Below are 11,747 nucleotides of genomic sequence, written 5' to 3'. Positions count from 1 at the left end.
AAGTAAAACACCGGGTATATGAACCATAGATTCCTAAATACTGCTCCAAATCTCAGAAGGAATTTTACAGACATAAAAGAACCTGGTGCGGAACTTGAAACAGACGGCTCTAACCAGGAGTCTCAATTAAGGATCTCCAGCATCCTGGCCAATGTCCAGATCATCAGCAGATACGTCAAAAGCTGAAGCTGCTTCCAATGTCCTACAAAGAATTCCACGATGGCAGCCAGTGACACATGCGTTAAATATACTCATAAAAAAAATATTTGAAATATGCACCTATAAAAATTGACACATAAAAGCCGCCATTCATATTTTTTATAGGTGTATTTATAGAATATCTTTTATTATTGACGCAAATTGTATTCAAATTAATAAAGTAATAAAAATAAATCATTGGAAACACATACTCTGACTTAGAACCCACTAATGCTCTTGCGTAACCTAGAACCTGCTTTAGAACAATAGAGATGATCACAAACTGGTCAATAAGATTAATTCGTCTGGTTCAAGCTTGAAATCAACAAGATGATCTCCAGGCGTGAATCAGATATTGTTAAAATAGGGGGAAAAGCTGAGATTTATATCAAAAACATGTAAACTGTACAAATCGTGTTAAATGAAAGTAAAGATAAATATGAAACGATGATGATGTCCCTGTCTTCTTGGAGCTCAGGATGTTTGCTTGGTACGAGTCTATCACAGGGTACCACAGACCTGAAAGTATCTTCCCAAAATCACAGGAAATACAAAAAATAAAAAAATGCTAAGTTTAAAAAAACTAGAAAATACTTAAATCCGTAAAACAGATGGGAGTTCACCCGCGCATGGCCCAGAACGTGATGCAATAGCACAGGAGGGATATCTAGTGAATGACGCCTGGTTCTTAAAGGACATGTAGAGATAAGATTGTGGAAAAGACGTTGATGAGCAATATGTTCTATATATATAGCATGGAATGGCCCCCGGGCAAATGACCAGGGAAATGATGCTGGGACTTTCCTTATACCGTCTAGTAATAATTCTACGGCAGGAGGCCCCCATACGTTCCAAGGCGTCCTGTAAGAATACAGTGAATGGATAGCATACAGATTTCAGATGTGGAGACCAGGGCCGGATTAGCGATGATGAGGAGGCCCTGGCACTTTAAGGCCAGCAGGCGCCAAATGACGCAAGCATGGCCGACGGCTGGATATGACAGGCCACGCGGTTGTGTTATAAAAGGGCTGTCATGGTCTTAGATGCTACATACGGGGCGGAAACAATCTCTTGGTTGTTATGGTTATTAGAGCTGAATCAAAGATGAGACCTTAACGAAATTAAGGTTTGAGTCTCTACATCAGGAAAAATGGGCAGACTAGACGGGCCGAAAGGGGCCGATCTTCCGGCAAATTCTTTTATCTATATAAAATGATTACTTTATTTTTTTAATTATTATATGGGACCCTAATAAATCTTGTTGAGAATCCACAAAATTCTCCCCATCCATAGGTAACATCTTAGATTTTCAGGATATTTACAGGGATTATGTTACACTTGTTTTTGGAAAAAAATAAATATTTTATTTAGCAGAAAAGGGTTTCATTCTATTATTACTGACAGAAGGATTTGGGGCTGTTCTTTCTACGGAGGGACACTTGGTAAGGGTGTTTGCCATCACACTCACAGAGTGAGCTCACGCAGCACCCGTAGGTGTGTCGGAGGCGGGGACTACATTTCCCGGCATGCCGTGCGCGGCAGGCTAGGCTAGTTCGTCATGACGCGAAGCCGAAAGCTGGCGGCAGGAATCGAGACGTAAAGGGCGGTGGAGAAGGAGAAGGGAGGGGGGTATTCAGGCGGCGGCATTAGGAACAAAACATGGCGGAAGGGGCTGCTGCCGCTGCGCAAGCCAAGGAGAGGCGGAAAGAGCAGCTACGGCAGTGGACTCTTTCCTGCACCAACCAGGAGGCCCCAGAGCCCCGGTGGCAACGACGGCGGAGGAGGAAGAGAGCCGGGGACGGGAATGAAGAAGATGAAGGCGGCAGGGGCTCTAAGGGGGAAGGGGACGGGGGGCGCACAGTCCGCTTCGAGCGGGCGGCGGAGTTCTTGGCGGCCTGTGCCGGAGGGGACTTGCTGGAGGCGGAGGAGATGCTCCGGAGGGAGGACGGGAAGGAAATCATTGACAGCACCAACACCGACGGCATCAGCGCCCTGCACCAGGTAACAGGCACCGCCAGCTGGGGTACCGTGTCTCCTAGCAACGGGCACCTCGCACCAGGGGCGTCACTGGGCCCGGTCCGTGATGTCATAACCTTAGATGATGATCCCCCGAAAGTGACGTGACGTCAGTGCTGTCACTTGGCCGCGCATCACTTTGTGACAGCTGTGAATTGATTCTGTGCTGCCTCACACCAAGGGGGGCTTTCCTGTCTCATGTTACACCCTAAAAGTGCTGTGTGCCCTGTTACCCCGGGGAGGGGGTGCTTCACAACTAAACAAGAACAGCCCGATGGTGTGATTTGATTGGTTACATTTCCCCCAGAAACCCTATACATGAAACCTATAGAATGTGACGGCAGAGCGGCCCCATTCGGCCCATCTGGTCTTCCAGATTTCCTGATGTAAAAACTCCGACCTTAGTCAGTCGTTGTGCTCGTCTTAGATTCAGGAGTGTCCCATGCGTGCGTTTAAATTCCTTCACTGTATTACCCTCTACCACGTCTGCCGGGACGCTGTTCCAATCATTCACCACTTTCTCAGTAAAGTAAATGGGGCAGGCAAATGGCTTCTGAATCTAGGACGAGACCGACATCTCTACATCAGGGAGACTGACGGGCCGAACGGGGCCTGATCTGCTGTCACATTCCGCGTTTCTGTGGCCAGAGCTGCAGCTTCGTTCTTTTGTAATGGATAATGCTGCGCTTCACATGCAAATGTTTGTGTCTTTTGGTCCCCGACCGCCATAATAGCAACATCCCGGGCGCTGTCTAAAGAGACTTCTGTTTGTGTGTTCAGTGTCACTTGCTGTCTCTTTGTAGCATCAGAAACAGACAGACTGCTCGCTAGGGACTTAGACTGCTCGCTGTAACCGCGGGGGCGCATGGGGCCCACCGCTCTGTTTAGACGGCCCGGAATCTGTGACCCCCTATCATCCTACTGCTCTGTGTCATTGGTTTCTGTGACAGGGACTTATAGAGCATTTCTTTCATACAGTTTATACGCGGTTGCTTAGGCATCCGGAACCTCAGAGGTCTCTTCTTCAGATGGAATAAAGATCTTTGGGGTCGGGAAAGCTTTATATAACTTTACATCTCTCTCTGCGTATCGTTTATCTCTCCTCTCGTGTTTTATATATAATATTACAAAAAAAAAGTCACGTGATTTTACATACGCTAAACTTCTCCGGCTTTAGGATATTTTTTAGAGGGTAGTAGATAACTGGCGCAGCCTCGCAGCGGAAGTGGTAGGTGTTAATCCAGTGAGGGAATTTAAACATGCGTGGGATACACACACGGCTCCGGGGTAAAGGTCAGAGTGTGTAGCGCAGGAAGGGTCGGCCCGGCTGGGCGGCCGCATGGTTATTGTCCGTTTCATTAATGGTGTCGCTGGATGTGACCCCCCCCCTCCGCCACGCTGCTTGGTGGCTTTATGTTTGTTGTGTTTGTCGTGTTTCATGGGATCAGGTTTTTGGCCCGGCTGCTTCGGTCTGCAATGGGTTAATTACCTTTACCTTTCCTGCCGGCGCTGTGATGTCATCGGGTGCGGGTGCTCTGTGTGGTCATCATCGTCACGTAAAGAACACGCCTCCGTACGAGGGCTGTCCAGCTGGGGGCCGTGACTCTCAACAACGTTATGTAGCTTAAGCTTTTATAGATCAATGTATCAACAGGAGCCGCGTTCACTGCGACCAACCGCGGCCCTTGGCTGGTATTGAATATTTTTTGGGCAAAAGATTCAACAAAATATAAATGAAGTGAAATATGTGCGGTTTTATCCGCAGTCGTATGATATTCAGGTGACTTTCTCTGCTGACTCACGGCACCGAGCTGATGCTTTACGGCACCGAGCTGATGCGTTACGGCACCGAGCTGATGCGTTACGGCACCGAGCTGATGCGTTACGGCACCGAGCTGATGCGTTACGGCACCGAGCTGATGCGTTACGGCACCGAGCTGATGCGTTACGGCACCGAGCTGATGCGTTACGGCACCGAGCTGATGCGTTACGGCACCGAGCTGATGCGTTACGGCACCGAGCTGATGCGTTACGGCACCGAGCTGATGCGTTACGGCACCGAGCTGATGCGTTACGGCACCGAGCTGATGCGTTACGGCACCGAGCTGATGCGTTACGGCACCGAGCTGATGCGTTACGGCACCGAGCTGATGCTTTACGGCACCGAGCTGATGCTTTACGATGATGCTAATGAAGTCCTTTCCTCGGATCTTTACTCCCTTCTCTTGTGGCGAATGCTGATGTTTCTTATGTCCGGATCTGGGGGTTGTCTCTGCTCCTGGCGTTAGGCAGCGGTAATAGTAGGAGGGGAATGGCTGACGGTCAGTGACTTTCCAAAAGATTGGATGTTTATGGTGTCAAGTGAGGTTAAAAGCCAGATTATTATTTATAATAATATAATATAATTAGTGGTCCACGTGAGCTGCATTTTGGGGGGGGTTCTGTGTGTGAAATGGATGGTACCGGGTAATGATTGGGGGGCACTTGGGGTGACTGGTAACTGCATGACCTGGAATGATATGAAAAGTTTCCGAATTTCCTGGTAGATAATACTGAGTTCCTGGGCTGAATAATAACCCCGCCCCTCCTCCCAGCGCTGGCTACCGTAATAACCCCGCCCATCCTTCCAGCGCTGGCTACCGTAATAACCCCGCCCCTCCTTCCAGCGCTGGCTACCGTAATAACCCCGCCCCTCCTTCCAGCGCTGCCTACCGTAATAACCCTGCCCCTCCTCCCAGCGCTGGCTACCGTAATAACCCTGCCCCTCCTCCCAGCGCTGGCTACCGTAATAACACCGCCCCTCCTCCCAGCGCTGGCTACCGTAATAACCCCGCCCCTCCTCCCAGCATTGGGTACCGTAATAACCCCGCCCCCTCCTCCCAGCGCTGGGTACCGTAATAACCCCGCCCCTCCCAGCGCTGGGTACCGTAATAACCCCGCCCCTCCTCCCAGCGCTGGGTACCGTAATAACCCCGCCCCTCCTCCCAGCGCTGGGTACCGTAATAACCCCGCCCCTCCCAGCGCTGGGTACCGTAATAACCCCGCCCCTCCTCCCAGCGCTGGGTACCGTAATAACCCTGCCCCTCCTCCCAGCGCAGGGTATCGTAATAACCCCTCCCCCAGCGATGGGTACTGTGATGTAAGTAGGAATTGAAAACAACCATTGTGTCGGTCGTGATATTTTTCTGCACGAACACCACACTGAGCTGATGCTTTATGGCAATGCTAATGAAGTCCGTTTCTGGGTGAGTGAGACCGAGCCATTCCATTGTCGGGAATATTCAGTGTGATGTTTTTGCAGACGTGGTTAGTCTGATGCTGGCGGAGCGTTTGGTGCGAGGTCTGCGGATCTTCTGGAAGTTGTAACCCCTCTGGTGCCGTCTACAAACCCCCCGACTGTACAAATCTCCCCCCATCACACGGCGTAAATTGTTTAAATCCTTCCTTTCTATAATTATCCATCTGTAAAGATTCTGGATTGCGTGGAAAGCGGTGCGGTGATGTCTCGGTTCACATCCGAGTGAAGCGCTGAATTAACGTGAATTTAATAGAGATCTGTGTATCGGTTATTGGCTTTATGTATGATGGGAGGACATATACCCCCTATAGTAACCACACACACACACACACACTGTGGTAGTGCTAGTAGTAGTAGTAGTTACTGTGTCTTATGTGTACGTCGTCTCCTCTTTGGAAAGTCCGTTAGTAGGAGACGGGGACGCGTCTGAAGCCTCTGATACCGACTTGTGTTCTGCTCACTGGAAGTTCGGCCCCTGGTTCCCCCCCAGTAACACACACTGGCACACATATACACACTCATGCTGCAAACACACATTTACACACACATTTATACTCGCACACATGCACATTTATACATACTCACTCTCTCACCCCTTACTTTCCCAGAGACAGCAGCTGCAGTTTCACCATGGGGGTCACATGACCCTGCCGCGCTTCCGCGTCTGCGCTCCTAATGTTTAGTATGAGGGTCCCGTTTAATGGTTTAGAGGCACAATCTACTCGTATAAAATATATTTTCATTTATTTATGTAACGCCTACAAATTACGCGATTAGACAAACATATTCAGACTTAGAGTACGATCTTGATGAGCAAACTTCCTAATGATCCCCTCTGGGGCTGCTGGAAGCAGCTGACTGTCACCATATAATATCTATGATGTAATACTTACGTCACTGATATGTTTGGAGATTCTTCAGTACGGGTGATCCGTTCCGTGCCCTCGTGCGAAGGCGGATATCGTGCGTGTATTTGCCGCGTGTATGAGCGGAGGTCACTGGGTGAGCGTTATGTGAAGTGCTGGCAGTTTTCGGTGGAGGGGAAGGTCTCCCTCCTCCCCGGCAGCTTGAGGTCTGCTGGCGGAAGAGATTATAGCCGTGTCGGTTTTATGACGCCGTGTTGAGGCTGATAGAGCTTATCTGTGGAGCTTCGTTCTGGCAGCAGGCCCTTCTACCGCGCATGATACAGGAAAGGCTTTATCCGCTCGACAATCCCGGCGAGACCCAGGCAAATAAAGTAACGAGCGAGAGCTGCCTTTCCCAAATCATATAGAGAATGTCACAAAACCCGAGTATTTATATGAAAAGCTCCCACATGCCAAGCAATCCCATCCGATATAAGCAGATGTCAAAGCCCCTGTAAGAGTGACCGTACGCATCGTATCACAGCGCATGCACACCTAATATATATAAATATATATACCGTATTTGCTCGATTATAAGACGAGGTTTTTTTCAGAGCAAATGCTCTGAAAAATACCCCTCGTCTTCTAATCGGGGTCGTCTTCTAATCAGACCTCAAATAGAGTCTGATTAGGAGACTAAGATCCAGATCCCCCGCACCGCTGCAGGGGACCTGGATCCTCCTGTCTCACCCCCCCCCCCCCATCATACACACTTACCGGTGCTTCCTGCTGTATTGCCGGGGCAGCGGGTTGACGTCTACGCGATCCGCGTAGACAACGTCCGCTGCAGCCGGAAGGAGGTGTGGCTAGCAGCGGGGGTTGTCTGCGTCCGTCGCGCAAACCTTCCCCGACTGTCAGAGATCAGAGTTCCCCGCACCGGTGCGGGGAACTCTGATCTCTGACAGCCGGGGAAAGTATACGCGACGGACGCAGACAAACCCCCGCTGCCAACTCCACCTCCTTCCGGCTGCAGCAGAAGGCGACGTCAACCCGCTGCCCCGGCTGGAAGCACCGGTAAGAGAGGGCTGAGAGGGGAGGGGAGGGGAGAGTGTGTGTGTGTGTGTGTGTTAGTTAAATAGGGGTATAGGGTGTGTGTGTGTGTGTGTGTGTTAAATGGGGGCATAGGGCATTTCTGGAGTGGCGTTAAGGGGGCATTTAATAGAGCACTCTGCCTCCTGAAATGCCTTATACCTCCCTATATGCCACTCTGCCCCATAATATGCCTTTTAACCCCCTAAATGCCAGAGTGGCATATAGGGGTATAAGGCATTTCTGGAGGCAGAGTGCTCTATACAATGCCTTTTAACTCCCTTAATGCCACTCTGCCTCCTGAAATGCCTTATACCTCCCTATATGCCACTCTGCCCCATAATATGCATTTTAACCCCCTAAATGCCAGAATGGGATATAGGGGTATAAGGCATTTCTGGAGGCAGAGTGGCATATAGGGGGTCAAAAGGCATACCATGGGGCACAGTGGCATATAGAGGGTTAAAAGGCATATCATGGGCCACAGTGCCATATTGGTGTGGCAAGCCTGGGGGCAGATGTGCGTAACTGGGGGACAGGCTGGAAAATACAAGAAATAAAAACAAAAAAAATATTTTTCTCAATCATAGCTTTTATTAAAAAAAATAGTTTACATGAATTAACATTTACTGGTAAAACTTTTTTCCTTTAGGGTCGTCTTATATTCAGGCTTTTTCTTTTTTCCTAAGTTAATATTCAGATTTTGGGGGGTCGTCTTATAATCAGGGTCGTCTTATAATCGAGCAAATACGGTATATTAAATGTATATGTTGGTGGAGGTCGTGTAAGCGGAGATCAGCAATAGTTCCTGCATGCTGATCTAACAATGGATAAGACGCTGGCATCTCTAGTTTTTGGTCGCCATGGTAACTAATCTTTTTTGATTCCATATGCAATCCCTGAGTGGGGGGGGGGGTGTTTAAACTTTTATTTAAACCTTAAAATATCTGACCATCCAGTAGCAGCCTCTTTCTCCAAAGCCTTTTTGTTTAAACTCGAAAGTGGCGTAGAGGGGTTTTCTGACGCGTATCGTGTGTGTGCTTGGCAGTCAAAGGGTTAAGTCCCGCAGACAGCGATCTGGATGCGTGTTTCCTCTGCCTCCGCGTGTGTATAGAGCCGTCGGCTGTTATTAGCGCGCCGTCGTGTCCTTTTCACGCGGACGGCTCTGTTCCCCGCTTTGTCGGAGAATAAGTCGCTAATAAGTGTTAATTGGCTGCCATGGTGACAACACGGGGGTACCAGGAAGTCTTCAATTGTCGTAGTCTTGAAAACTCCATTGATGGACCCCCCCCCCAGCGCTGCTCTCCTGGGGTCCCGAGCCTCCAGTCTGGTCATCGTGGCACGAGAAGGTCTTTGAACGCTGGCAGGCGTCTGACGGGGACCCGGCAGGTGGGACGGCCGACGTCAGACGTAATAACGCAGATGTTAGCCGTTTTTAATGTGTCATTTTAGCTGTCATTCGGATAATTGCTTGATGATCATGTCTGCATGTAGTTGGTTAGCGGGTCGTCACGGACCCCCCCCTCGCAGATCACATCTACCTATCCCACCCCCCTGCTCTTAGGCCCCAAGAAAAAAATGGTTAAATTCCTGTGTAAAAGTTTATTTCCTTACGGGCCCTGCTGGTTTGAGGCGGAAACGGTACATTGACATTTGTGTTCTTTAATCACAGATAAAGCCATGCTTTTTAAATAGTTAAATCAGGGCTTTTATTTTCCTCCCCGTTTGGGGTTCCTCCTATACCCTCCCCCCAGCTTTCTGGTGCTGGGCTCCTCCTGACTGGAAGGATCTGCCTCGGTTTAGATCCCAGGAGCTGATTAGCAGCTTTCATTCTGATCTGTAGCAGGAATGTGCCGTCCTGTCACTGACACGCAGGTTCACACAGCGAGGCCTTTACATTACAGGGGAGTCACAGTGTGTTAAGGTGCAGCTCTGTCCCACTGATTCAGCTCCTTGGTAAGCAATATAGCCAAGAACATTATACAGGACTCGCCAAACCTGTAGTACTTTGACATAGTGGCCGGCTAAGCGATACATGGCCGTATAATGTATGGGATCCCCAATCTTTACGCCTTAGATGTTTCTTGAATGGTATTCGCTGGGTGTGCGCTGGATTCTTGCACTTTGTTTTCATACAGATTAAAGGCTGATGGCACAAGATCAGCACATTGCGGAACTGACACAATTAAAGGGGCAGCCGTCGTATTCACTTTAACGCATATGATAGCTGCATGGTCCCTTTAAATTTCCCTGCTGTCCCTTTACAAATGCATGGCGCCATGAGCGCTTTGGGGAGGGCGGCTACTCGGGCTGCAGCTTCTACCTCAGTACTCCCTTCAACCAAACATCTTCTTTAGTGTCGGGCACAATAACATGTAGACGGCTAGTGCTACCGATACTCTCACCGAGACGTCCCCGAACCCAAATCTCTACACAACTTCTCCAACATTTTAGCTGCCGCTTTTGAGAACACTTTTTTCCTTTCTAATTTTTGGCTAAACGATACAATTAACGAAATATGGCAAAATACTATGTGAAATAACCCTCCGGTGTCACATGGGAATCGGGGCAGCCGTTCCAGAAGTCTTCACTTTTTTTTTGTACCTTTTTGGTCTCCCATGATCTCTGCAACGCTGACGTACCAAATTAAATGCCCTTTTTTCATATCAGTAATAGGTATGTGGACTTTCTTCTTTCTTTCATAGTTCTTTTTTTGTTAAAAATTCTTAAATTTTTATTATATTATTATTTATTTTGAAAATGAAACTCATTCTCCTACTTCTCGCTCCGATTGTGGTCAGTGGGAGCGGATCAATGAATCAATAAATCATACATGCGCCTGGCTGCCTCTACGCCCAAGTGTTTGTAGTCATAATTTAATTTACGTTACTGCATTTTCTTTCTTTCCTGTAAATGACCCGTTTAGCGAGCCGTTGTTAGGAGCCGTTTGAAGTGGCCGAGCTGGGATTCTCATCGGAGAACGCGGGGGTCTCTCTCTTTGCGAGCTCCTCTCTTTTCCATTACTTCATGCGCGTGTGTATTTATTTCACACGCCAGTACAGCCCAGTATTCCTTTTTTGTTCCCGGGGCTTTCGGATTCTCAGTTTTGCTGCCCGTCCCTTATATGGACAGACAGAAGGCCAGCAACTACGCGGTTAATCTTAACACTTCACATGCCGGCGAGATCTTCTAAGTAATATTTATGTTAAGTGTATATGGGGGGGGGGAGGGAAACATGCGTAGATCGGTACAAATTGTTTTGTTTCATACATTACAGCTGTTTAACCCTTTCCCTCCTCCCCCGGCTGCTTCGGTTTAATGTGGGAAGCATATATAAGTCGGGGGTTGGCAAACTTGGTTTGGATCTTGGAGGCGGCCCTGAAATGTATGAGGCAAATTTTATATTAAATAAAGAATTAGTGGAAACTATTTAATAAGCCAAGTTGTTACATTAAAGCAAGTGGTTTATAGTCGCCATTGGCGACCTGATTCCCGGGGGGTTTGTCCAGCCCTGACTTAGGTACACATGCATATGAAATCAGTAGGCGTATCGGCAGCGTATGCACTGGCGCCGTACAACGTATAGCTCTATATGTTTTATACACGGCCTTCCAAGTTATTCTTTCAGCAGGGGCTGGCCGGTCGCCCGCACAAAACTGCAACCCTTCCCGACTCTCTTTAGTGAATAAAGCCCAAAAGGAAGAACTCGAGCACATTATGGGCTACTTTGCAATGAATGTTTTGAAGGATCTGTGCAAAGCCCTGGGTCATGAACCCTGCTGCTTTACACGAACCTTGGTCGTTTCTTATCTCCTCTGTCCCGGCAGCACCCGCTGTAAATAACCCATCTTGGAAGCAACCAAGAAATCTGTCGGCAACCGCCGTCAGAAGCCAGCAGCGCCTGTTTACGAGTTTATTCTTGACGAGAGTCCTCGGGTCCTGCGGCTGAAGACGGGAAGCCTGTTCTTGTGATATACAAAAGATCGTTATGAGTGTTTCCCTGATCGCGTTTTACCGCTCACTGGACACAAGCGAGGCATTCTTCCTCCCCAGAGCTTCTATGTACTAGTGTAACTTTTCACCGCTATTTGCTATTATCTCTATGGATGTATTTTTCTTTCTTGCCCTTCCCAGATCCCATGTTTTTAATTTGTCGCAGCGGCCCCCGGTATGTATAATACGATGTCGGTTATGATAACATCAGATCGTTGAATCAGCAGCAGGCCTGACAGTGAAAACGTCAACCAAAGGGACTTATGTTAAAGGGGCAGCCAAGTGCCCCCGGCACCCCTGCTATAAAA

General features: G+C 48.6%; 1 protein-coding gene across 1 annotated transcript in view; it reads left to right on the top strand.

Annotated features, from left to right (window-relative positions):
• The first annotated feature begins 1,857 nt into the window (after positions 1-1,857).
• Positions 1,858-11,747, top strand: part of LOC149274400 (protein phosphatase 1 regulatory subunit 12C-like) — a 32,282-nt gene continuing 22,392 nt past the window's right edge. Inside the window, exon 1 of the mRNA XM_089505539.1 lies at positions 1,858-2,199. Within this exon, the coding sequence (XP_089361665.1) occupies positions 1,858-2,199 (342 nt within the window). The remainder of the gene's footprint in view (positions 2,200-11,747) is intronic.

This window comes from Sceloporus occidentalis, unplaced genomic scaffold, assembly GCF_023333645.1.
Source record: "Sceloporus occidentalis isolate IW3139 unplaced genomic scaffold, rSceOcc1.0.p SCAF_333, whole genome shotgun sequence".
Classification (NCBI taxonomy): Eukaryota; Metazoa; Chordata; class Lepidosauria; order Squamata; family Phrynosomatidae; genus Sceloporus; species Sceloporus occidentalis.
This window is presented reverse-complemented; position numbering and strand designations above follow the sequence as displayed.